We start from the raw sequence: 27025 nt of genomic DNA, 5'->3' as shown, positions 1-27025 counted from the left end.
TGATTGTGTGTGTCGATTTGAAATGATGCTAATTGATGGTGGTTGTGGGTAGTATCTTATGGTATAGTGATTGGCCGTAGTGATTAATCGTGATTGTTGGTGGCGACAACTGATAATTAGTAGTGGAATGATACTAATAGCTAATGACGATGATGGACCGGGAAGGACCAGTAATTAAATGTGAAGATGGATGATGATTTCATTTTAAAGATTATTTTGACTATTATCATTTTTGTTTTATTAGTTGTTACATTTCTCAAATAGTAAATATAATATATATTTTTTATATTATTGGTTATTAATACCTTTCTCAAATAATAATTATAATATTTTTTTCTATGTTATTGGTTATTTATTATAATTTATTTGTAAAATCATTTAAAGTTTTACTTTTGCTTATTTTCTTAGTAATAAAATTATAAAATTTAATTCACATGAGATGTACGCCTCTATTCTTGACGTGAACGGCCGCTTTCTTGGAACTCATTCATATGCACTAATGGGCCCTGTAGATCCATGTGACCTATGCCTCGCCCCGTACTACATAAAAGGACTCGTCTCGCGGCCCCGCCTTTTAAAACTCCCTTCAAAGATCATAGTAGCTCCATCATAAATTTTCATTTAGATAATGATAAGAAAATTTCGTAATAAAATAGAAAATATTTTTATTTCTTTATCTTTTTCGAATTGAAGTAGAATAAACATGTAATAATAAACAGGAAATAAATAATATATTTATTTGGAAAAAAGGATAATTTTGATCTATTTCTTTGTTTTTATTCAAACTATTGACAATAAAAGACATGTTTTAATCAAACTATTAACTGAGTACTCCATCGGTCCCTAATTACTTTTTATGGGATACATTTATAAAAAAATTTGGGTACAAAAACTAATCCCAAGTGTTGGAGCAAGTTATGTAGTCCAACATGAGTTGTGGTGTAGTAGTGGGACTTTGTTGGGAGCGCCACCTCTGAATAGGCCTGCAGTTCGCAATTCAGATTTAGTCGGAGCTTTAATGTGGATTTCGAACACCGAATGAAAAACAAAAAAAAAAGTTATATAGTCATTGATCTTAAAAACCCTTAAAAGTGGTCCATTTATAGGAGCGGAAGTCGCTATTTTTGTATCCAATATCAGTGTATCCCTATTTCAACTTCGTTCCTGCCCTTCAGGTATCAAAATCCCCAATTACTTATCGACAAAATCGTTTTTGGTTTCTCGAAGAAATTCTTTTTAATCATTATCGTGGGAGTTTAAACCGATCTCTAATTTGTTTGTTAACAAGTGTGCCTGAAATTCTGAATGGATACAGTGGATTGTAGCTGATTCCATCTTCTGATAGAACCCAAAACCTTAGCAATAGGTATCTTTACTTTGATGTGCAATACTTCTTAGGCTTGTTGGCATCATTGCCAGTAATGCTTTTCTAGGGGTTTAGCCGTTTTCTTATAGTGTCTTGCTTTTGATTACACTATCACTTGTTGATTGTGTTTAGGTTATCACATTAGTTTGTGGTTGTTACTTTTCCTTATTAGTTGCTTTGTTTTTGTTTTCCCTTTTTCATTATTTTGATATGTTGTACTTGAGCCGAGGGTCCTCTCTAAATCTGAGGTAGGGTATGATCTGCGTACATTCTACCCTTCCCAGACCCACTTATGGGATTTCATGGGATATGTTGTTGTTGCGTTGGAAGTAATGCTTTTGTATGTGGGCTTGAAATCTATCGTTTAGCTTTCCAAATCTTAACTCTTCTTTACCTTTTTGTTTGTTTATCTTGTTATCAACTTTTGTTGGATTTACTCTTTCTATTATACCAAAATCGATATCATATAATATATTTCTTATATCTTTTGGTGTCATATTTTTTTCTTGCCTGTTCCACTTTACTTGTTTTAGAGTGCTTTAACTTTACTTTGCTGCAGTCTGGTGCTGTGTTACATGCTCCTCTTCTTCTTTTTTTCATGTCATTCAACTCTTAAGTGTGATGCTCTTCTTTTCCCTAAAAAGATTCAGACAATTGATTGATAATTTCCGAGTCTTCTTTTCTGTTCAGATTTCATTGAAATAGCATTTCAAAGTCTTCTATAGCTGATGCAAAATTATGCTGTCCCTTAGTTAAATTTGTCAAATGTGGCTAACATAATCGTATTTCGTCAATCCAGATCCATGGCAACTGGAACTTCTTCATCGTCTTTACTTCCTATTGATGAAGAAGATGAGATATTGATGCTATACGGGTCCGAATCAGGTTGGGTTGAGGCCAAAACTCACTGTGATCACCTGGCTTCTTTGTCATCTGATCTCACCCATATTCCAACTCCTGATACTCCTTGCAACAGGTTCATCTTGTTACAACCCTATATTTTCTTCTCCTTTGCAAACTCCTAGAGACCCGTACATATGATATTATATTGTATGGTATTACTGTACTTCCTGTCACACTAAGTTGTCAAGTGGTACATTTGTCTTTGTTTCATTTTATTTCCTTCTTTTTTGAGCTTGTAATGAGATTAATTTGTGTTAATTGTTTTATGCAATAAGTAGTCTAATAAGCATTTTATTTCTTTTAGACTTTCAATGTTTAGCTATTCAAAACTTGTTTCTAGATTAAAGTATCACGAATTAACAATCATGTTGTTATGGTATTTTTTCCCCTTTCAAGCACCCCATAGTAGGCGCTAAACACTCCTTTGCGTCTAGGACCTTACATCAGTTCTCTTTTTGTGGTGATGTTACTAATTTACACCAAATATAAGGAATAGAGAATGTATGAAATGTTAGCATGCTGTGTTACCCGGACTCATCAAAAATGTCATCGGGCGTGTGTTGGATCCTTCAAAAGTAATGCATTTTTGAAGGATCCGACACAGGTGCAACAACATTTTTGGAGAGTCCGAGCAACTTAGTTAGCAAGTTCCAATTTGAGAAGTTCAAAAACATGAAAAGAGAATAAAAATGGACTGATTTCAAGGTTGAATAAACATATTTAGAGTACTTTTTCTTTATCTTTTAAGAAGGAAATGTAAATTTTATACATCAATATCCTTTTGGTTCTAAATTATATGTTTCGCATTGTGCTATTTCATACGCATTACTGTATGTCCTTACGGAACTTGCTGGTCAGTCCACTCTCAGTTCTGTAGTTTTTAAGTCTGTATATTGGAATTAATAGTCCATTCATTGGTTTGGTTTTCAGATATCACATAGGCATTTAGCGATCTGATACACTTCCACCCATTTGTATAGATGTTTCTAGTTATTCCAGACAAGGAAGGACTGGTTTTAATTTACTTCGCTTGACTTCGTTATTAGACCTACTATACCTGTGAGAATTAGCTGTAAATGGTTATGGAATTTCTTGTTGGAAGGAAAACAATTTGGTGACATTGTGCAAAAACCTTTTTGAAGGTGCCAACATCCAGCAGAGAACTGGCTATGTTTGTGTTGCAAGGAGGTTCTTTGCAGTCGATTTGTTAATAAGCACATGCTCGAGCATTACAAGCTGACCGATCACTCTTTAGCCCTCAGCTTTAGGTAACTTTTGTGAGACAAGACGTCAATATCTTTCATCATTTTAGTCGTCACATCTTTGAGCTGAAGATACACATGTTTATGGATTTCCTTTTTTTTTTTTTTTTCTGGAGCAGTGATCTATCAGTATGGTGTTTCTCCTGCAATGCGTATTTAGATGCCCAAGTTATAATGCCGTTGCAGTCTGTTCATTTCACTGCCTACGTACTGAAGTTTAATGAGCCTCCACCTTTACGAGCAGTGGAGTGTGTACATATTACAGATAACAGAGCAGACGGTTCTTCTACTTCTGGGAAGTAATTTTTTCATCTTCTCTTTGATGCCTGTGATGTTAGGCTGTTTAAAAATTCTCTTCAAACTGATTTCTCTATAGGAAAATGGTTTAGCAAAAACCAATTTGGATCATGGTGTTTTTATCTAGATATTGGCACATTAACCTCTTATTTCTGTGCTTCGTAAGCAAAATAGTTTCTTGAGGTATGCACCATTTCGCGTAAGAATAATAACAATGTAAAATCTGTTTGTACTCTTAGGGAAATATAATTAGAGTTTAGAACTCTGGCTGCTGGTAAAAATTGGGTTGCCCTCAACTCTGGACATCTTTGTTAAAGGATTGGAAAATTGACTCAAGAAGAGGTTATTAAGTACTTGTGTAAAGTGGATATGATTATACTTTTCAAAATTTCAAAGGGATAAAAAACGGAAATTGAAGTGAGCTCAATTCACATTCAATTTATACTATTACTGTGTGTTATGCCAATAAAAATATTGTATACAAAAACATATCCAATCTCATTATTGATCAATCCATAACGTTAAGATTAGGTTGAACTCTGCTATAAAAAGTTGCTACTCAAGTTTTGATAAATTAGCAAAACCTCGGATCTTCTAATTTGGATAAAATTAGATAACTTGCCAATTTTTTTTATTTCGTATGAGAACTTCAGTAATAATTTGTCAGAACCCAAAAATTAACATGATGTCACTTGTCTATTCTCATCAAGCCAAGTCAGTCTCAACCCAATGAAATAAAAGAAAAAGGGAAAGATAATGCAAAAACAACATAAAAGCGAAAAACTTATTCTTTCTATTAACACACCAAAACCTGGTTGTCACGTGTACAAGTCACTAATACATAAGTGCAAAATTAATAAATAAGTACATATCTCAACTCTTTGTTTCTCAAATAGAATAAAGCATAAAAAGAAGAACTAGAGGGTCCGCCAGGATGACAAACAACTACCTCTCAACAATTCTCTGACAAGCCTCGAAGATGGAGAGAAAGAGCGATCACATGATACTGGGCTTGGAACCTATACAAGTGCAGAAGCAAGGGGTGAGTACCAACAACATGGTGTTCAACAAGCAACCTAATAAACGAAGCAACTTAATTAGAAAACGAATACTCCTTTCATCCAAACCGAACCTCCTAAAACTACAACATGCACATAAATTAGTCAAACCTAACAGTTCTAGAGTGACAACTCACAAGTTTCAATAAGGGAAAAATATATATAATAGCAAACTATTAATTCAAATTAAATGTTATAAATATACTTTGATTTAATTGTACCCTATAGCAAACTATTGTTATTTTCGCCACTCTCCCTGGTGGAATCTCGTTCGCCACTCTCGTTTGGTGGCAGTCTCGCTCGCCTCTCTCGCTTTTATCAAATCAAATGTATAAAATGCGTTTGTGTTTGTATAAAGAGAGAGAAAATTGTATATATACATATATTTTCGTTCCCCTCTCTCCCCCTCTTTTAGATCTCACTCGCCACTCTCCCGAATCTCGCTCGCCACCCTTGCCTCTCTCGCTTATACAAACAGAAACGAAATGTATAAATTGCGCTTCTGTTTGTATAAAGTGAGAGAAAATTGTATATACACATGCATATACATATATCTTCGTCCTATACACTTATAATTATACAATACAAATATTTCCCTGCCCAGTTTTCTTTTGCCTTTCTCTCTTTCTTGTTTTATACATACACAGATTATACAATTGATCTTTTGTATACAACTGCTTTCTTTTGTATATGTATAGCGAAATATACATATTTATGTTTGATATGGAGCGCAATTATATTATACAACTGCTTTCTTTGTATATGTATAGCGAATTATACAACTGCTTTCTTTGTATATGTATAGCGAATTATACATATATATGTTTGCTATGGAGCGCAATTATGCAAACTTTGTTATAACATACAAATATGAATTTTGTGTTTGCTATATGCGAAAGTTGTTCTTTCAATAATCACAGTCCAATCACAATTTCACAACCAACACGTATCAAGTAAGTCAATCTCAATGTCAGGTAGAGTCAATCACACGTAGCAAGTGCATCAATCACAATTAACAAGTCAAACATAAGCATCAAAACACATCAAATCACAATAATCAATCTCTTGCCGGAACTATTTTCCTTCAACACAATATCACTAGTCGGAACCATTTTCCATAGGTTTTATATCAAATCACTAGCCGAAACCATTTCCAATCGACTTTATATCACTAGTCTAAACCATTTCCCGTTGTCTTTATATCATATCACTAGTCAGAACCATTTTCCATCGATTTTATATCATATCACTAGCCGAAATCATTTCCCATCGGTTTTATATCATTTCACTAGTCGAAACCATTCCCGCCGGCTTTATATCATATCACTAGCCAGAACAATTTCTCATCGGCTTTATATCATATCACTAGGCAGAACCATTTCCCATCGACTTAATATCATATCACTAGCCGAAACTACTTCCCACCGACTTTATATTATCTCACTACCCGAAACCATTTCTCATTGGCTTTATATCATTTCTATAGCCGAAATCATTTCTCATCGATTGCGTATCACAAGTCTCATCACGGTGTACAACAATCAATGCACATAGCAAGTTCACACTATAAGGAAGAGGCAACGATTCAAGCAATTCAAGTTCACATTCATGTTATCAAGCACTTCATCAATCAATCAAATAAGGGTCACAACAAGGCAATTCACAAAACATTATGATCAGCACATAATCTTTTCTTTAATTCCCTTTTTATTCATTACGATTTATCAAGTGGAACAATGAATCCCTCACCACATACCCATTACTCCTAACACACACACACAATGAAGGCAATACACAAATTCTACTAAATTACAAGGTTTAGGAGATGACTTGCCTTAATTTAACCAACTAGTCACTCCAAGACTTGAGTCTTCTTTTTTCGACCAATGTCTAAAGCCACACAATCTATATCAATCAAGTATTCACAATAAATTTCCGAAAACAACAATACCCAACTCATATACTTTGAAAAATGAGTCAATACACAAAATCCAATTCCGAAAATGAAGTTTGAATTCGAAATTCTTCACTTGAAATCATTACCCAATGCAGTTGGAACTTATTGGTGAAAATCATTTCAAAAAAGGACTTAAAATCAATTCACAATCTCCATTTTAGTTTAGAACTTGAGTTCTTGAAAAACCTTGTCATTTGTCAATAAAAATCCCAAATTTTACTGTTGAAATCCATAAATGATCAAAGGGAGATGAAGTTCTAGGATTACAAAAGCTTACCCAAATGATTTAGCCCAAGAAATCCTTTCAAAATTGCCACCAAAGATTTTGCCAAGCTCAAAACTAGAAAAATGGGATTTAATCCCCGAAATTTTCAAACCAAAAACCCTCTCTTATGTCGCTTAAGCGGATGCTATAAAAATTGGGGGTCTTGCTTTTGCGAACCAGGCTTTGCTTAAGCGACCACCGCTAAAGCGAGCCCTGATCCGCTTAAGCGAACCACGCCCAAAAGCTCAGTTACGCTTTTGCGAGCCGACCTTCGCTAAATTGAAGTTCGTAAAAGCGAAGGCCCTCTGCAAGAGCGACGATGCAGCACCAGAAACATTAGTCAACACAAAATCATTGAAAGGACCCTCATAATTTGTTCGAAATCCTGTACACACAAACCACACATGCAAATCGATTATACTCGATGTTTCGGACTCAATGGAACAGTTAAAATACGAATCTGAGGTCTCCTTGATCTGACATACATGAAGACCACAATAAACTAATATAACGCCTAAAACGGCTAAAACAAGATTCAGACCTCTCAAAAATTAACCAAGACCTCACCTAGGTCTAAAATCATCCCTCGAAACCAATGGAACTCTTGGAATCCAGGTCCGAGCATCTGAACCCTGAATATTGACTAAAGTTAGCTCAAAGGCTAAATTCTCAACAATTTCCAACTTAGGGTCTCAAATTCTCAAGAAGACTCCAAATCTAAAACCAACGACTCTCACTAATCAGATTCCACATTTCTGAACTGATGGAATCGACAAAATTTCATTCCCACACTCGAAATTTCAAACGACACTGAAAACCACTTTTTAAAACAATATTAGTCTTTCAAACTCAAATCTTACTTAAAATTGAGTTTGGAGAATTCTATAAACATAATGAAATAGAGAATTCATCTTTATCTAAATAATTTTTTTTTATCAATTATATATAGTATAAATACACTGTAATTAGAATATGAATTAAGGGTTAAACATATTTAAACTATCCAGTTTTTATAGTTTCATACCTAAACTATTGAAAATGTGAGTTTTCTACCTGAACTATCACCAATAGTTAGCAAAATACATTTAGACTAATTTCTAATGTTGTGTGTACACTCTCTCTTTTGTTTAAAAATTATGTCTCGTGACACTCCACGTGAAAAAATAATTTTATCGTGTAAAATTTAAATAAATTAATATTAGGGTAAAAATTAAAATGATCATCGTATAAATTAATTTATTCCTATCGTGATGTCCAACATCTTCTTCTCTACCTTCTTAGTTGTGGTCTCGCTTCTACCTTGGCATATATAAACAATAATTTTTTATGCTTATAGCATCAATATTCGCATATGTGGAAAATATGTATTACTATATATAATAAGTGGGAATTAGAGGAGTTTGAGGTCAAGTTTCTCAATTTACAAAGAGAGGAACTAAGTTTCTTTTTATTTCAAAGCTGACCCACCTACTTTAGTTCCTTTTTATCACAAAGTTGGCCCACCTTCTTACAAATGCATTATAAAATTGTGTCTCCTCTAATTCCTACTTATTATATATATTTTATTTTTATTTTAATATTTTTATTTTTAAATAGTTACTATATATAATAAGTGGGAATTAGAGGAGCTTGACGAGAGAGAGTTGCTAAGCACCCCTCACTTCCAATTCGAAGGTTACGAGTTCGAGTCATCAAGAGAGCAAAGAGCGGTGGGAGAGCTCCTAGGGAGGGTTAAAAAAAAAGGAATTAGGGTAGCTTGAGGTCAAGTTTCTCAATTTACAAAGAGAGGAACTAAGTTTCTTTTTATCTCAAAGCTGGCCCACCTACTTTAGTTCCTTTTTATCACAAAGTTGTCCCACCTTCTTACAAATGCATTATAAAATTGTGTCCTCTAATTCCTACTTATTATATATATATATATATATATATATTATTTTTTTTATTTATTATTATTTTTATTTTTAAATAGTACTAAAAATATTACAATTTGGTTAACTTTCGAAATTTCACTCATACTGTTTAATTGGGACGAAGGGAGTAATATATATTATTTGAAAATTACATAAAAATACCATAAATCATACTAATAATTAACAACTTACAATATTTGAGAAACATATTCACTCTCAAAATTTCACATGTACCACATAAATTGAAACAAATGGGGTAACGTATATTATTTGAAAATAGTATTATTACTATACTCTATTAATAAGTGGGAATTAGAGGAGCTTGAGGTCAAGTTTCTCAATTTACAAAGAGAGGAACTAAATTTCTTTTTATCTCAAAATTGGCCCAACTACTTTAGTTCCTTTTTATCACAAAGCTGGCCCATCTTCTTACAAATGCATTATAAAATTGTGTCTCCTCTAATTCCTACTTGTTATATATATTTTGTTTTTTTAGTTTATTTTTATTTTAATATTTTTATTTTTAAATAGTACTAAAAATATTACAAATTTGGTTAACTCTCGAAATTTCACGCATACTGTATAATTGGAACGACGGGAGTAACATATATTATTTGAAAATTACATTAAAATATCATAAATCATACTAATAATTAACAACTTACAATATTTGAAAAACATATTCACTCTCAAAATTTCACATGTACCACATAAATTGAAACAAATGGGGTAACATATATTATTTAAAAATTACATTAAGAATACTATTAATCACAGGAACTAAGTTTCTTTTTATCACAAAGTTGGTTCACCAACATTAAAACCTCTATAAATTAATATAGGTGGGACCATGAAATTTTATTATTTTATAGAGATATTATTTAATCAATAAATTAATATTTATTAATTTAAAGAATGGTTTGAGATTTAACAAAGGTTAATTTTGATTATATCAAAATCATTGTATTTTACTAATTTATGTATTATATTTATTGATTTCATATAAAAAAAATTATACATAAAGTACAACAAATTAATACATCAAAATCATTATATCTTACTAATTTATGTATAATCATGCAAACAAAAGGCATGGATGACAAGTGTGCTTTTTGATGAATATATTTGTTGGTTTGACCACAAAATGCATGGTAGACGAGTTTTGCTTATGGTAGATAATTGTTCAGCCCATAATAGAAATATTGAAGGACTACAAAATGTTGAATTGTTTTTCTTTCCACCCAACATGACATCCAAAATTCAATCTTGTGATGCTGGGATAATAAGAGCTTTCAAGATGTATTATCGTAACAGATTTTATCGTAGGATATTAGAAAGCTATAAAGTGGGACAAACTGATCCAACAAAGATTAATGTTTTGGATGCTATCAATTTTGCAATCCCTGCTTTGACAACAAATGTTCAACAAGAGACAATATCAAATTGTTTTCGACACTGTAATTCGTTTGGGGAATGCAATCTTAGAGAATTTGAATGAATCCACTTGTGAAAATATCATTCATGAACTTGAGGTCATGATTAATGATCTCGGTTACCACAATAAAATTGATGTCAATAACATGTTGGATTATTCGGGTGAAAGTGATACATGTTCAGAGGTCCAAAACTTAAAAGAAATTGTGGATACCATCGGAAAAAACAATGTTGATGATGAAGTTGAAGTTGATACTATATCTTTGGATCCAGTTATTGGTAAATAATCACTTATCGCATCTAGATTTTTTCACAATTTTATGATGCAGTTCAAAAAGACAATAACAGAACTCTTGGATGCAATAAGAAAAGTTAGAGATGAGCTTCAACTAGATTTGAATTTTAAGGGAAAAAACAGAACACAATAGAATCATATTTCACTAAATTGTCTTAGATATATTTGTAATTTTTAAGAATTATTAATTTATGATATTAGTGGAACCATATATTTATATAGGGTCTTCTGAAAATATATTATCTTATTATCTTATATAGCATATATTATTTGAAAATTACGTTAAGAATACTATTAATCACATGAACTAAGTTTCTTTTTATCACAAAGCTGGTCCACCTGTACTTACAAATGCATTTATAAATTTGTGTTGTTGGCTGGCCAATTGACCGGTTTGCCCTTATTATTTTATTTTTTAGAATTTATTTTTATTTTAATATTTTCCTTTTTAAATAGTACTAAAAATAAATTTAAAATATTACAAATTTGGTTAACTCTCAAAATTTCACGCATACTGTATAATTGAGATGGGGTAACATATATTATTTGAAAATTACGTTAAGAATACTATTAATTGCAACTTAAAGTATTTAAAAACATATGAATTAGAACAGCTTGGGATCAAATTTCAAAATTTACAAAGAGGGAAACTTGCTTTAGGTACTTAGGGTCAAGTTTAGAAATTTATAAAGACGGGAACTAATCTGAAATTTAACCTTCATATACTACTTTATCTAATTTGATGGTTCTCTTCATTAAACAACAAGTGTGTAGTGTTGTCTTTCGCTTCACTTTCCCTAAAAATATTTTTTAATTTAAAACTCAAACAATCTCAAATTTAAATTAATATTGATAATTTAGAAAAATGTGAAACTTTTGAAATTTCATATGCACTACATAAATTGAAAAAAAAAGTAACATATATTATTTAAAAATTACGTTAAGATTTATAAATCACACATATAAATAATCAAATAAAGTAACAATTATTGGCCCGTGATTGCACAAGCTCATTGTATCTAGTATATTATAAGCATATATTTTATAAAAATAAATATGTACATTATTTTTTTTAAAAAGGTGTCCTAATTGACATGGGATACTAGGAAAATATAGGGAGGAAAATTTATATTTGTGCCCTGAAACCCATAAACCTTGTTTTGGTTGAGAGCTCCATGGACACGGAGATGGGCGGCGCTGAATCGAAGAAGCCAATTTGTGCAGAAGAAGAAGAAGATCCATGGAAGAGGGAGTTGCCACAGAAATACTTGGCGAATGAGAATCTGTGGAATGACGACGATTTTATCCCCAAAACCGCTTCAAAGGATAATCGTGATTTGTTTCGCAAAATTTATGGAAGATACTTCCGTCAGATTCTCCAATCCGATGTTTGTCTCCCTTTACTTATCCGAATTATTGCTCCATAAGTTGTTTAATTGGGGTTGAATTTCATGGGAGTTGTTTTCCCCCTTTTTCGTAGGGTGTTTATTTGGGGCTAGCATGATATTGTGATTATGATAGGACCTAGAGAAATAAAATTGAGTGATTAGACTTATACTTGCATATTTCATAATCTAAATCCCTGTATTTCATCTATGCATCTCTACCTCGTCGAGGCATTGCTAAGGCCTGCGTGCACTCTATCATCCCTGGGTGGGATGGCATTGTGGGATTTCACTGGGTTTGTTGTTGCAATATATGAAATTCTCACAATCAGAATTGCCATAGTTACTTATTCTCTGTTTGTTCTTTACAACTCTTTCTCTTCCGCAGACGTTATAGATGTCCCATGCTTGTCTGACCTGACCTAATTCAGAACAAACTACAATTTGAATGCTTTGAGTAGCCTTTTAGCCAACTCAGGTCTGTCTAGGGGCACTTTTACCCATAATGTATGTTAGAGTAACAATTCTTAGCCTCTGCTAATGGACCAAATACTAGAAGAGAATTTTCGCTTTGGATTTCTTTACCGGATTGAATATCAACTTTTTTCGCTTTCACTTGCTTTAACTTACCGTCTATAATATAAAATCTGGGACAGTTCATCATGTACCATTCAATTAGACCTCTCCTTTTGTTACAGCTTGGATATGACTTATGAGTTCATGACTTATTGGCTTATTTGACAGGGTTTCGACATTGACATTTATCCTGGTGATGCTAAGGCAGCTATGTACATACCATATCTGGATTTTGAGAAAGAAACTGACTTGCTGATGGAATTGGCTAACCATGCTATTCAGGATTACAACAATAACGAAACCAATGTATGACTCTGTTCCTCTTTGCTTTGTGTAAATAATATCCCTCAAACCCTCAATGACGTTACAATATTTTCTCTATGCCTTGCAGGTTTACAAGTACAAAGTTAACTATGTTGAAACAGTGAACTTTATTTTGGCTGAATGTCGTGAATTTTTCATGACTGTTAAAGTTAGTAACCTGACTTTGCGTACACCGATTGAAACTTTTCAAATCCATGCATATAAAGGACCACACGAGGAGAATGTTGTCCGTCTTTGTAGAAAAAAGACGTTGAGATGATGAGGTATTCAATTTCCTCCCAACTTTTTTCTTTTCATTGTTTGTGTGAGGGGTAAAAACAAACCATATTTACCTATACTTGGTTGCTAATTTACCTTGGTTTGTTTTTTCTCGACTATTTTGCAGTTGGTTTATCGGCTAAGCTAAATTGGAGGAGGCTAGGAAAGATAGTTGAAACTATAGTTTTTTAAATCTTAGATCGAACCGGTTATTATTAATTAGTTGTAGAAGTATTTGATAAATTTTTAGACGTTGTCCAATTTATGTAGTGTTACGTATATTGTTCTAGTTTTTTTGAAATGCATGATCATTCACTAGTCTTTGTGGACATGGATGAAGAAATCATCTAAGGGATCTATACTAATGGAATTGTTTACAACTAGACATTGTGCACAATTGTCAAGGAGATACTTACAATTAATGGTTGAAGGAAATATATATAAAAATTAAAAAATCAATATCGAAATTTTGGCTTTATATAATAAAAGGACTCTCCTTTCTTTTTTAACAACATTTTAGTTTTTAAAGCTGTTAAATTTTTGTAAATATATTTGACATAACTTTAATTTAAAATTATAAGATTAATTTTTTTTTATTTTTTTTAAACTTGGTACTAAATTTAGGTCCTTATATTTTTAACCAAACGGAGGGAGCAAGTGCATTAGTCTAATACGTGTGCACAAGTCAAGTCTCCATTCATTTTATGCAAGCACGTGCAGTAAGCATATTCTCAGTTTGACTATGTCCAGTTTTCAATCCAAGAAAAGACTATGTCCAGTTTTCAATCCAAGAAAAAAAAAAAGATGGGATATTTTAGATGATTGAAAAATTATTTTACATATGATTTGTTGCACCCAAATCCATTCCATAGAATTCGGATCTCCAGATTTACTATCTTGATGTTGGTGGGTTGACTTTTTGTTTCTCTCCCCCACCTCGATGAGGGAAATGGTGAATGATATCAAGAACACTGCAAATGACAAGAAAAATCCAAAATTAACTTTATTACCTCTTATTGCTCTCATTTTCTATGATGTTTCAGGTGGACCTTTTGGTATTGAAGATTCAGTTAAAGCAGGTGGTGGCCCTTTATTACCTTTACTTGGTTTCTTGATTTTCCCTTTATTATGGAGCATACCTGAAGCTCTAATCACAGCTGAATTAGCCACAAGTTTCCCTCAAAATGGTGGTTATGTCATTTGGATATCATCAGCTTTTGGCCCCTTTTGGGGTTTTCAAGAAGGGTTTTGGAAATGGTTTAGTGGTGTTATGGATAATGCTCTGTATCCGGTACTCTTCCTCGATTACTTGAAGCATTCTTTACCCATATTTACTCATCTAATTGCAAGAATTCCGGCTTTGTTAGGAATTACAGTTTCGTTGACATATATGAATTATAGAGGACTGCATATTGTTGGTTTTTCGACTGTTTTGCTTGCAAGTTTTTCGCTTTTACCCTTTTTAGTAATGGGGATTCTATCGATTCCTAGGATTAGGCCAAGAAAGTGGTTTGTTGTGGATTTTAAAAAGGTTGAATGGAGGGGATTCTTTAATAACATGTTTTGGAATTTGAATTATTGGGATAAGGCTAGTACTGTAGCAGGGGAGGTTGAAGATCCTAGTAGAACGTTTCCAAAGGCGTTGCTCGGGGCTGTGGTTTTGGTGGTTTTGTCTTACATAATTCCACTTCTTGCCGGTACAGGAGCGTTGAATTCTAATCCTAGTGAGTGGAGTGATGGTTATTTTGCAGAAGCTGGAATGCTTATTGGGGGTTTATGGTTAAAATGGTGGATTCAGGCTGCAGCTGCAATGTCTAATATGGGGTTGTTTGAAGCTGAAATGAGTAGTGATGCCTTCCAACTTCTTGGGATGAGCGAAATCGGAATGCTTCCGTCTATATTTGCTTCAAGGTTTGACAAATTTTCAATTGATACTTTGAATATTACAAGCTAGAGATTTTCCTTGTGTGACTTAGTGATATTCAACTGAGGTAGATCATAATCATCAAACAATGAACTCCTGTTGTCCCAATTGACGTGGCACCCTTTTTCTTTTAGTCTATCTCAAAAAGAATGTCATCTTTTTATAACTAGAAACAACTTCCACACAAATGTCCAAGGTTTGTTTTAGACCACAAATTTCAAAAGTTTATCACCTTTCTTTTTTAAATTTTGGGTCAAGTCGAAACGGTGCTACTCAAATTGAGACGGAGAGAGTATTTAAAGAAGAAAAATCAAGTCTTAGGAGTACCTTAGGAAAGGTGCAGACACAGTATAAAAATGAGGACTTGTTATTTAAGGTTTTCATAGATTGATATCTGGATTTAAGTATAATGAACATTACTAAAGGGAAATAACAAATTTACAATTTAGCGTGGTGGCTTTCTTAGTCTATTATCACAAGACAAGTTATTACTTCAAATCTTGCAGATCAAAATATGGGACACCAACTATCAGCATCTTATGCTCTGCAACCGGCGTAATCTTTCTGTCATGGATGACTTTTCAAGAAATCTTGGAATTTCTTAACTTCCTCTATTCAGTAGGAATGCTTCTTGAGTTTGCAGCCTTCATAAATTTAAGGATAAAGAAGCCAGATCTTCATAGACCTTATAAGGTCCCGTTGCAAACGGTTGGAGCAACGCTGCTTTGCCTGCCGCCTTCTCTGTTGCTTCTTTTTGTCATGTATCTGGCTTCTTTAAAGACGTTTATAGTAAGTGGCTCAGTCATTATTCTAGGGCTGTTCTTGTATCCTGCCGTGATGTATGCAAAGGAGAAAAAGTGGTGTCATTTTAATACAAGAGAACAATTGGGACTTTCTAATGATCTTGAGGACCGATCATCACCTACTGAACTTGATCAGGTTGTTGCTGATGATGCGTCTCTTAGCCTACTCGGACACTCTAAGACAGTACAAGATTCTAAAACTTTGTCACAAGAAATTTCAACAGTGGATTAGAAGATACTTCCATATTTTGTGTACATTTAAACCAGAAGGGGGAGCTTTGGTGCAACAATGTGACCTAGAGGTAATGGGATCTCTCAATCGTGAAGACAGTAGAAATGCAAGGTAAGATTGCGTAAAATAGATCCAATCTGATCCAACCCTTCACTTAGGGACCTTTATGCACCAGGCTGCCCCTTTTTTTTACCAGAACGGATTTATATTTACATAGTTCAAGCTAGGAAAGGTATGCTTTTACAGAATGAGCCAGACACTATGGGAGGAAAAGCCCAATTAGATTTATGTAAACTCTTTGAATACCTTATATCTGATGTGAAACACTACATAACTTATCAATACAAACTCTGTACATACTTTTGGTACATCACACCAATCTGATTTCACGTAAATGTTTAAGGGATCGAGCACACCAGATTCATGGCAGCTAACTGGTCTTCAAATTTCACATATTATTTTCTCTTTAATAAAATGTCAATCTACTTCAACATGTTTTGTCCTGTCATGTTGATCAGGATTCTGAGCAATTTGTATAGCTGATGACTTGTTATCACACCACCAAAGAAGTTGGCAAATTCCCTTTGTGAATTCTGCCTCTGCGCTAGAAAAAGTCACCACGTTCTATTTCTTGCTTCTACAAGTCAAATTAGCTGATGTTGATCTTCCAGCGCCCAGTCTGCGTCTGTATAGCCATCAATATTCAAATGATTGTGTTTCTTGAACACAAGTCCTCTTCCAGGAGACGACTTTAAATCTTGTCAACAAGTTGTGATACTGAAACCTCCCTTTGTTTGTTGGCAGATGCTCTTTTAGTCCATCATTTTAGACTAAAGTAGTGTCATCTGCTCTGCAATTGACCATTCATGTTTCTGTCAATAAGTCAACAACATTTTCTCTACGGGAAAGGAAAAATACTTTTGCTACATTGGACAACCTCTCACTACAGCAAAAACAACCTTTAGTTAACGGTAATAACTTAATTTAGTGTCAGCTAGCACTCTTTGTAAATGTCCTTAAAGCCTATAGCGACATTGAATTCAATGACAATTAACTAGTGTCAATAAAGGCTTCAACACTCTTTGTTAATGTGTATTTTTATTGTCCCGAAAAGTTATTTTTACTGTAGTGTCTGTCCTAAAAAAATACTTAAGTCCTCCAAGGTTCTTCATTTTGAACTTTATATGTAGCTAAATATCCTTGCAACTTCTTAATCTCTTTTTTTGTCATATCATCAACATGGATAATTAAGGTTGTCACCATACTGATTCTAGAATAAGGTGTGTGTTCAATATTGCTTTGTTTATAACCTCGTGTCTTCATGGCCAAGTTAAAGAAAATTTTAACATACGCCTTAAAAAAAAACTTTAATTAGAGCTAATTGACTTGACACACCTTAAAAAAATAATTTAATTAGACATATATTTTACTAAATTAATTTTATTAATAATGTTTTGGAACTTTATATTGGACTACTATTATTTTTGGTCATTTAATACTAAGGATAACTTGAAAAGGAAGTCTTGATTTGCGAAAATGGACAATTAAATTAAAAATTGATTTTTAGTAATAAAACAGAGGGAGTAGCAATATTACTAATATATTGTATTCAACACTATTCTTATATTGTTACACACTATCAAACGACCCCTAATAGTTTTAGTTAGATCTAGTAACACGTATAGGTTAGTTATTATCTTGATGAATACATGCGACTTGCGAGTTAGTTTTTACTTTTTGGGTGTGTTTGATATGAAGAAAATTGTTTTTCAATTTTCTCATGTTTGATTGGCTTAAATATTTTGAAAAATGTTTTCCAAATCAACTTATTTTCCTCAATTTAAGGAAAATGACTTCCCTTTAAAAAGTAACGAAAACATTTTCCAAAATTATTTTGAACCTCACACCTCAACTTTAAATCCTAACTTAAGTCTCAAGTATCGATTTCCAATACTAATCCTAGATATGACTCATGATTCTCGATTCGACATCCGACTCTCGACCTCGATTCAAGATCCAACTCCAAAATTTCAAATTGAGTCGGGGTCAAATCTCAAGTTAGAATTAGAGGTTGAGTTTCGAGTTGAGGTTGAGTCTTGGGTCGAGGTCAGGTCTCGGGGTCGGGATCGGGATCGGGGTCGATTCTCGAGTTGGGTGTCAATGTCAGGTTTTGGGGTCGGGGTTATGTCTCGTGGCCTGGACTTGGGCTCGGGTCTCGAGTTGGAGTCGGGTCTTAGGTAGGGTCTTGAGTTAGGTATCAGGGTCGGGGTCGGGTCTCAGATCACATGTCAAGGTCAAGGCCGGGGTTGGATTTCAAGTTGGGGTCGGGGTCAGGGTAGGGTCTTGGGTCGGGGTCATGTCTTCGGGTTGAGGTCGGGTCTTGAGTCGGGTGTCGGGGTATGGTCTCGGGTCGGGGTCGGTCTCGGGGTCGGGGTTGGGTCTCGACTCGGAGTAGGGGTCGAGTCTCAGGGTTGGGTCTCGATTCAGGTATTGGGGTGGGTTTCGGGGTCAGGGTCGGGTCTTGAGGTCACGGTCAAGTCTCAGGTCATGGGGTTCAATCTCGGGTCGGGTGTCAGGTCGCGGTTAGGTCCTGGGTCGGAGTCAGGCGTCGGATAGAGTGTCAGGGTTGGATTATGTTTCAAAAGTTGGATCTTTAGTCAGATGTTGGGGTCACTAGTCGGGGTCAGGTGCAGATGTCTGGATCATATTCCAATTCGATCGTCGAGTTTCTAGAGGGATTAGGTCATGGGTTTAGTCTTGGGATAGTGGTCCTGATTCAGGTCATGGTCAGGGTCAGGGTCAGGTTTCAATGCAAATGCTAAGTCTCATGTTGGGAATAAGGATCAGGTTCTGAATCGAGTGTTGGGGTCAAGTGTCAAATCGATTATCGGGGTTGATTTTCACATCATAAACTATTTTCTAAAAAGTATTTTCTACTCTCTATCCAAAAATAAAAGATACTTTCTGTAAAGTATTTTTCATTCACTAATCATACACTAGAAAATATTTTTTCGGAAATTATTTTGTACTACCAATCAAACATGAGAAAATAAGTTAGAAAATATTTTCCAGGAAAACTTTTGTCGTGGAAATCATTTTCCTTCCTATCAAATACACCCTTTACCTTATATGATTCATGATTGCAACTTTTCGAGTCCGAAAACTAAAAATAGAAATGAACAGGCTATAGATTGTATGATTGTAGTTTTCGAGCCTAAAACTTAAAAGGAATAATTCTAGAGGGTTTTAGTTAACAACACCGGTATGGAAAATTTGAATTTGAAATTTGAGAAATATTAGTAGATTTTCAACTCTTAAATGGGAAAGAAAATAAATATGGTATCTTCTTTTTCCGTAACTAACTACTAAGGGTGTGTTTGGTTTGAAGGAAAACATTTTCTTCCAAATCAACTTATTTTCCTTAAATTTAAGGAAAATGAGTTCCTTAAAAAAGTAAGGAAAACATTTTCTAGACTAGCCCCCAGACCCCATCACCCATCACCCATCAACCCAAAATATTTAAAATTTATTTTTGAAAAAACTTCAAATTTTAAAAATTTCAGTTTGTTTTTGAAAAATATTTCAAATTTTAAAATTTCATTTTTTTTTTCATACTTCAAGTATGCTCTTAATTTTGTTGAACCCTCTAATTAAGCTAAGATGAAAAGGAAAAGACCAACCGAGCAAGACAAGATTCAGGTAGATTTTTTGAAGAGCATAGGTGAAGTAAATATTGAGTGGGTCGATTGAGTTGTTTAATATCATATTTAGGACGACTGAAATGCCAGAAGAATGGAGGTGGAATACAATGGTTCTATTGTATAAGGACAAGTGTCACGGGCCTATTTTCTAAGGTCTCGTGGGACAGCGAAGGAGGGCTTGCACAGATCCTCGTAAGCTCAGTCCTAACACAAAGAAGTACTATAGTGCAACAACAAAATCATCTACAAACAGTCCACTCAAACAGCCAACAAGAAAGCAAAATAAGAAAGCAAGTTTTGGAAGGCAAGTGCCAATTTTCTTTGTATTTTCTCCAAGTGTTCTTCTTACAAGTGAAGTCTTCCAATATAGTCTAAAAGCTGTAAAAACAAAGCTAAAAACGTTATGGGACAAGTTCCTAAAAGAAAGGACTACAAGGGTGTCTTTACAAAGTCAAAGATTAGGTTGGATATTGTGGAGTGTCCCTTATCACAAGTCAGCCTTGTCCCCTCTGCTGGGGCCCATTTTGGCTGAAAGTCAAGGCTACTACATGCTCATCATCTCCAAGTCATCTCCGAAAGCTGGAAAATAATTGACACGCCGTTTGAGACCCGCTGAAGCGCAACGCGAATCTGCCACACCCTTGGAACTACTGAAATTTAATGTAGCTCTTTGCGGGGCGGTACACAAGGGTGATATTTAGAATTGCAACAACTATAGCGGTATCAAGATACTAAGTCATACTACAATAGTTTATGTCTATCTACGAGAACTAATTAAAATTCATATTGGGGTGATTAACTACAAATTATCCGAAATCTTGCAAGAAAATAGAATTTCATATTGAGCTTCAAACATATGTTATTGTGATGGCTCTTACTGGCTCCCCCCCTCCCAAACAACATGTGTAAGCTCCCCCCGCTTATGACTTAAGTGACGAAGTCCATTTCCTTCGCACTTAATAAGCATTTTGTTGTAGTCAAGCTTACTGCTAGCCTATCGCATAAAGCCCAAGCTTCGATCGTGATTAGTCATCGCTTTTGGCCACCTTATTTCGTCATTTATTAATCTTATAAGAATATTTGTTGAGTAATGTCAACATACTGCATATGGCAAGACCCACGAGGGGTTAGGTGGCCCAGGTCAGAGTCATGATTGAACACGACGCTTGCTTGGTGAACTTAGTTAAGAAATAATGTTGTGCCTTTGCTATAAACTATAACTTTTGGCATGATAATAAATGCTTGATCCTAATAAGTGGTATCAGAGCCAAGGTCGTGAATTTGATTCCCAAGAGCAACATTTTGCACGAGACAAGTGTTGGGAGGGGGATTGTTGAGTAATTTCAATATCCTGCCAATTGTTGACACCCAATTTTGACATAACATTTTCAAGATTCTTAACTTCTAAGTTTTATTTATTCAATAATTCAAAATATATTTTTTATAATTTTAAATAAATTTATCGATATTTATCCTTATTTATCAAAATTTTAGATTTTTTATCTGTTTATTTTAACTACATTACTTTTTGTCACAGCCGATTGAATACGTTCAAAGATTTGTTCATTTTGATTAAATCATTATTTATGTTAAATTGCATTGTTTTACACATCATGAGTTACGTTCATTACATTTATTAATATTCATTTTATTCATTACTTTTATTAATATCAATTTTGGTTTTTTTAGCACAGTCTAGAAAAACTATTAAATTAGGATAATAATTATATACACAAATATTTTATTTAACCAACAATTTTGGGTCATAATCTCAAGCCACAATTTGAGTCCATTGTAAAATTATTTCCTATATAAGTTTTGATTAGATTAAAAAATAAAGGGGGTAGTGAACAATATTTTTAGACTAAGGGGTGAAAACTTTTCAAAATAGAAAAATACCCTACAAGTTTCTCCTCCTATTTTTTGGCACAAAGACAGCCGCCACCCAACCCCCATTTTCCATTCTTCTCCAATCAGTCATTGCCTAAAATGAAAGACACCACTATCTAGCCACCCACAACCATGAAAATACAAGCAACCCCAAACCTCCGGCAACCCCAAACAGCTGCAACAACTCCTACCGTCGAAAACCACCTCAACGCCACTTTAACTCCAGCAGCGAACAACAACCAGACCAAAGCCCTCTTTATCTTCACCTCTTTTTCGGTGAAATAATCACCGGAAATGAACCCAAAACCACCAGACCCCTTGTTTCTCCTTTAGCGAAACCACCAGACCCTATAGCGTCAACACGAAGCTCCACCACCGAAGAAAATGATGATGCGAACCAGTCCCCTCCCCTCCCTTTTTACGATTTTGTTTTGTTTTTAGGTACTCACGCTCGATATATCGAAATAGCGAGCCCTCACACTCTTGCGAGCCACTCATGTCGCGAACAAGACCACCAAACAACCTCTAGCACGCTACCAGTGAGCTTTAAAGTTCCGATTACTATGAAGCTTTGAGCAAGTGAAACCCAAGAGCCTACAGATTTGGATAGATTTTCATTTTGACGGTGATTAACTTGATTTTTGGAAAACTTCATCTTCTTTGACTATCTTTGCTGCTATTTTACACTGTTTATTTCATTCTTAAGGTCGATTTGCCATTGCTTGTTGATTTGGTGAGATCCGAACTTCAATAGTATTGTCATATTTTGCTTAGATATTTATTTTATTGTTTATTTTTCTTAGTTTTTCTACTGTTACTAAGTTAATTTTATTTCTTTCTTGGATAGGTTTTGTGCATTCTTTAATATTTTGATAATGGGTAGCATGTTTTGGTTATCATGTTTATATATCGTTTTAAACTCTGGTTAATTTTGTATATTGTTTAGTTTTATTGATAATTGTTCAAAATGAGTTTTAATGAATTTGTATATTGATTTAAATGTCGTTAGTTAATATTTTTGCATTTCTCTTTTGATAAATTTTTGTTTGTTGCTTGCTGATCATGTTAATATTATTAATGTTGGTCTTATGTTGTTATTTTTGTTTTTAATATTTGTTGTTATTGTTATATTAAAATTGGCCAGTGAAAAAATCTCTCCGTCGATTTTGGAGGCCTCCCCATTTTAAAAGACAGAAATTTTAGTTTAAGTGTATATCCATTATTTGTTAAAATTGGCCGATGAAGAAATTATTGACGATTTTCAAGGCCTCCATGTTAATAAGACTGATTTTTATTTTGAAGTTTTTATTTGATTTATTTAATTTTATTCATATTTATTTATTGCTAATACTTTTACTAAGTGTCTTTACAGGTACCCGGAAATGTTTCCCATTGAAGTTATTCGAATGGAGTTCGAGTTATATCTTTTATTTACTATTGTGTATGTTATCAATGTTAGTCAAACCTTAGGACATTTTTGATATTATTATTTTGTTTTATTACTTGTGTATATCGTATATTTGTTTTACTTCTATATTGTTTTTATTTCCTCCTCAATTTGAAAAAAATGAATTTAGTCGGGACTCACATTTGTGTATTTCGAAGGATGCCTAACACAATCCCTTCAAAATAACTTGAACCCCTTACCTAGAATCTCTTGGTTGCGTAGATCACTTAAATGATTTCCTATTTTTTCCTAAAATTAGGTGGCGACTTCTTTAAAACTCTTATTTCCTTAAAATTCTTTTAAAATCAAATTAATTGATTATTCTTTGAGACACCACGGTGTTTCTCCTTATTTGAATAAAATAGGGGTGAAAACAGAATGGCGACTCCGCTTGGGAACGTTGTTGACACTCAATTTCGACTCTCCCCGATAATAATTAATTTCTGAGCTTCTTAGTTTTGAAATGATTTAGAACAACTAATTTTATCAAAATCCAAATATTTTTCAAGTTTATTTTAAAGTAATTTTATTAATTTTATATTTTTCAAATGATAAATGTGTTTTATATACTTTTTGTATATGATTAGCATATTCTAAGTATATTCGAGGAATTGTCTCAAAAGAGTTTGTTTTACTTAAATATTTTGTTAAGTTAGTTTATTTTAGGTATGATTATAATCGTGAATAAATTATTTTATAATTAAGTTAACTATTTTATTTCGGTAAGATCAAGAAGCTCATAAATTAATTATATCAATCCGTGTTACTTAATTACTAGTCGAGATTACCTTTTGACCGATTTTGACTACATCGCTAATTCCCAATTGGCTACAATTTAAATTTATATGGCCAAAACATAGTTTTGTCCTTAACCATATTAAGGCCAAAGTTTTGGGACCCTTTGCTTGACATTTCTAGCAACCCAAATCCAGACCGTCCCACTTTAATTCCAATTAACCAATTCCTCTTCTCCAATTTTCAATCGACCCATCCCACTCTTTCACTCATAACCCGACCCAATTTCTTCAGCAGAGAAACCCATCAATTCTTTTCTCCTCTTTCACGTTAACAATAACAATACACAACATCTCACAAGGCGACAACAAGAACGGATATAAACGCCACGAAATACAAGCGGTAGCAGACGATGCTTTCACGCCTCGAAACGGCGTCAATGGTACAGCTCTATCTGCGTCTCCCTCAACTCGTACAACAGAAGCAGATATGCTTTTCAATCCTGCCAGCCACGTCTCGTCCTTGACTCGCGTGGATGGACGCCACGTCGAGTGTCAAGGACGACCAACCGATCAAGATCGTCCGCGTCCTTTTCACTGGAAATCGGGATTCTCGTACAAATAACAGCTTTTCCCCATCCTTTGGAAAGAGATTCAAATGGAGATGGGAATTTCAGAATTCCTATTCTCGCCTTTTCCCCCCAAAATCGAAAACCCTAGACTGCCCCCTATATATCTTCCTTCTTCTTCATTGTAAGTGTTGGAATTTTTTTAACTTAGGCAACGAAAATAGCTAAAACACCATACTAAATATACTTCAAGGAAAAATAGAGGAGATACCTTTTTTTTTGTGCTTGGGTTTGATAATCTTGCCCAAACTTCTCGGCTACTGTTCGTGCTCGAGTTTCCATGGTGAAGGTTGTCTTTTCGCTTATTTGGTCTCTGTTTCGCTGCCCCGAAAAAGGTGAGAATCTCGCCTTTATTTCACTTGTAGCTTTTTCTCTTCTCAACCTTTGTGTATCTACTTCGGTCTCTCAAGTAGCTATTTTCATTAAGATGTCTTTTTGTCATTTTTGAAGTGATCTAGTGCTTACTTGAATATGCGTTTCTCTGTTTGTAGTTTGCTTAAATCCTTAATTGTTGTTCTCGTTTTAAGCTCGACCTATTTATTCGTTTATCACTCTGACTTTGTTTTGTCTCCATCGATTTTGGATAATTTTTCTTGTCTTGTTTATATGTGCTGAAAATGTCGATGAAACTATTATGTTACTCCTTTGTGTATTTTCAGGCATAGATTAGAAATTCATGCTGATGTAAATAGGCGTATATTTATTTCACTTTTTACGATCGTTTTATATTTTAGATGATTTCGTTATGAGGCCCATAAATTACTTCTTCTATAGTTCTTGTTCTATCAATGGTATTATGTTTTGTTTGCTGGAATGATATCTGAAACGAATGTTAAAACGTGTTCCCCCTCTCTTCCCCGTTTTAATGAAGTTGTAAAGATGTTGAAGCTCATTTCCCGTTCATGTTTGTGAGTTCTTATCTTACTTTATTAATACTGTCTTTGGTGCATGTGAAGCTTGTAATTTAATTTTTAGTATCATATGAGTTGTTTGTCATTTTGTTTAATCTTATGAGAGCATAAGGTGTTTATATTTATTAAATTATTAGGAGTTCACTGATTACTAAGAATGACAAAAATTGTTTATGTGCATTTATGCTGTAATAATGAGCTAAGTATTTGTTTATTGTGGGCTGTTCTAGAGTTTTATTGTTCCCTTAACTTCACATGTTTCATTTTGGATTTTAGTCAAAAGAAGCATGCTTTGACCCTTTTATTTTCTGTGACTTGCTATCACTAGTATGTATCTGCTCCTTGAAGTGTTTGCTATTAAATCATTATTGGGTGTGTTGGTTTATTCAAAGTCGCGTGATCACAAGTTGATCACAGCTTGACTATCCTAAATTGGAAATCTCAATTCTGGCTATAGTATTAGTTGTTTAAGGTCACTAAATGTCATAAAAATATAGACTTAAGGCCCTTGGTGATATACATTGTCTTTCACTGTGCTTATATTGAAATAGGGTAGTGAATGAATTCTGTTTTATTTGGGTCTTTTCCTTATATTAGTCATGATTCTTACTTACTAGTTTTCACTTTGTGTTTGCATGTAAAATCTGCCCGAGTCCTCACAGACTCCGTTTTACTTTTCCGCTTTTCGAGAGAGTCGTAAAGACTCAAATTCCTTTATCGAGTCAGCCAACCAGCTGTAAAAAATCGACGAACAGGTCCCAGTGTTGAAAAAATATGAAGCAGATTGGAGAATTGAAAAGATTGGGCCAAAGGCCCACTCTTAGTTCCAAAATTGTATTTTGTTGCTTTTGGGCGTAAGCCCACTCACTTATTATTATTTCTGTTAGAAGCTTAGGACAGGTGAAAGAATTGGGCCTAAGGCCCAAAGAAAAAATATTCCTTTTATGTTAGTTTAGGACATGTGCAGGTGACTCAAATGGGCCAAGGGCCCAAATCTTCTCTCCCTATCTCATTTATTTGTTATTATGCGTTTTATGTGCTCACTTAATTTTAAGGTTTCAAAAATTCAACTCCCCAAAAGATAACCATTTTGAATTAAAAATTTAAAATTAAATAAACTTCTTTTAATTTCTCTTATTCAAGTAGGCGTATTATCTTAAAAAAAATAATTTGCCAAATAGTTAATTATCGGATAACCGCGTGTTAGCGGATATTTCAAGCGCTTTAAAACCCTTCTCGAAATGCTAATATGAACCTCGAACCCATTAAATATTTTCAATTGATTTCTGTTTTGATCTTTTGAAAATAAATAGTTTTCTTAATTCTACTTAAAAATTAAGTGGCGACTCTTTAAAATTATCGCATTCTTTTAAAACCCAATAAAACACCTATGGCTATGAGGGGCTGGGTGTCCCAGATCGGAATAATGATTGGACATGACGCTTGCTTGGTGGGCTTAGTTAA

The 27025-nt window shown here is 34.0% G+C and overlaps 3 protein-coding genes and 1 long non-coding RNA gene across 6 annotated transcripts; all 4 read left to right on the top strand.

Moving 5' to 3' along the window:
* Positions 1-1104: 1104 nt before the first annotated feature.
* Positions 1105-3987, top strand: LOC102588265 (histone deacetylase 6). Of its 3 annotated transcripts, XM_015311571.1 has the most exons (5): positions 1111-1175; positions 1289-1366; positions 2166-2342; positions 3412-3537; positions 3651-3987. In XM_015311571.1, the coding sequence occupies exons 3-5, from the start codon at positions 2170-2172 to the stop codon at positions 3832-3834; spliced, it is 483 nt and encodes a 160-aa protein (XP_015167057.1). In that variant the 5' UTR covers positions 1111-1175; positions 1289-1366; positions 2166-2169; the 3' UTR covers positions 3835-3987. The 3 variants fall into 3 exon arrangements, with proteins under 3 accessions (XP_015167056.1, XP_015167057.1, XP_015167055.1); XM_015311570.1 differs by lacking the exon at positions 1289-1366 and having other exon boundaries at positions 1105-1175; XM_015311569.1 differs by having other exon boundaries at positions 1112-1366.
* A 7837-nt stretch (positions 3988-11824) lies between these two features.
* LOC102582764 (uncharacterized) lies at positions 11825-13649 on the top strand. The gene is made up of 4 exons (XM_006353904.2): positions 11825-12135; positions 12877-13014; positions 13100-13295; positions 13418-13649. The coding sequence occupies exons 1-3, from the start codon at positions 11923-11925 to the stop codon at positions 13289-13291; spliced, it is 543 nt and encodes a 180-aa protein (XP_006353966.1). The 5' UTR covers positions 11825-11922; the 3' UTR covers positions 13292-13295; positions 13418-13649.
* A 277-nt stretch (positions 13650-13926) lies between these two features.
* Positions 13927-16622, top strand: LOC102582214 (probable polyamine transporter At3g19553). Its single transcript, XM_006353902.2, has 2 exons — positions 13927-15201; positions 15721-16622. Exons 1-2 carry the CDS (start codon positions 14231-14233, stop codon positions 16247-16249), a joined length of 1500 nt encoding a protein of 499 aa, XP_006353964.1. The 5' UTR covers positions 13927-14230; the 3' UTR covers positions 16250-16622.
* A 7592-nt stretch (positions 16623-24214) lies between these two features.
* Positions 24215-26589, top strand: LOC107061766 (uncharacterized). Its single transcript, XR_001474193.1, has 2 exons — positions 24215-24985; positions 26224-26589. It is a non-coding gene; the product is annotated as an uncharacterized lncRNA (long non-coding RNA).
* Positions 26590-27025: the final 436 nt, after the last annotated feature.

Source organism: Solanum tuberosum, unplaced genomic scaffold (assembly GCF_000226075.1).
Source record: "Solanum tuberosum cultivar DM 1-3 516 R44 unplaced genomic scaffold, SolTub_3.0 scf00165, whole genome shotgun sequence".
NCBI classification, from domain to species: domain Eukaryota; kingdom Viridiplantae; phylum Streptophyta; class Magnoliopsida; order Solanales; family Solanaceae; genus Solanum; species Solanum tuberosum.
Note: the sequence above shows the minus strand (reverse complement) of the source record. Positions and strands in the feature narration are given on the sequence as shown.

Coding starts and splice junctions, on each gene's coding strand:
- LOC102588265 (XM_015311570.1), top strand. CDS start 2,170: ATGGCAACTGGAACTTCTTCATCGTCTTTACTTCCTATTGATGAAGAA. Junction 2,343..3,411: donor CCTGATACTCCTTGCAACAG/GTTCATCTTGTT, acceptor ACCTTTTTGAAG/GTGCCAACATCCAGCAGAGA. Junction 3,538..3,650: donor TCTTTAGCCCTCAGCTTTAG/GTAACTTTTGTG, acceptor TTTCTGGAGCAG/TGATCTATCAGTATGGTGTT.
- LOC102582764 (XM_006353904.2), top strand. CDS start 11,923: ATGGACACGGAGATGGGCGGCGCTGAATCGAAGAAGCCAATTTGTGCA. Junction 12,136..12,876: donor GTCAGATTCTCCAATCCGAT/GTTTGTCTCCCT, acceptor CTTATTTGACAG/GGTTTCGACATTGACATTTA. Junction 13,015..13,099: donor ACAACAATAACGAAACCAAT/GTATGACTCTGT, acceptor TATGCCTTGCAG/GTTTACAAGTACAAAGTTAA.
- LOC102582214 (XM_006353902.2), top strand. CDS start 14,231: ATGAGGGAAATGGTGAATGATATCAAGAACACTGCAAATGACAAGAAA. Junction 15,202..15,720: donor CCGTCTATATTTGCTTCAAG/GTTTGACAAATT, acceptor CAAATCTTGCAG/ATCAAAATATGGGACACCAA.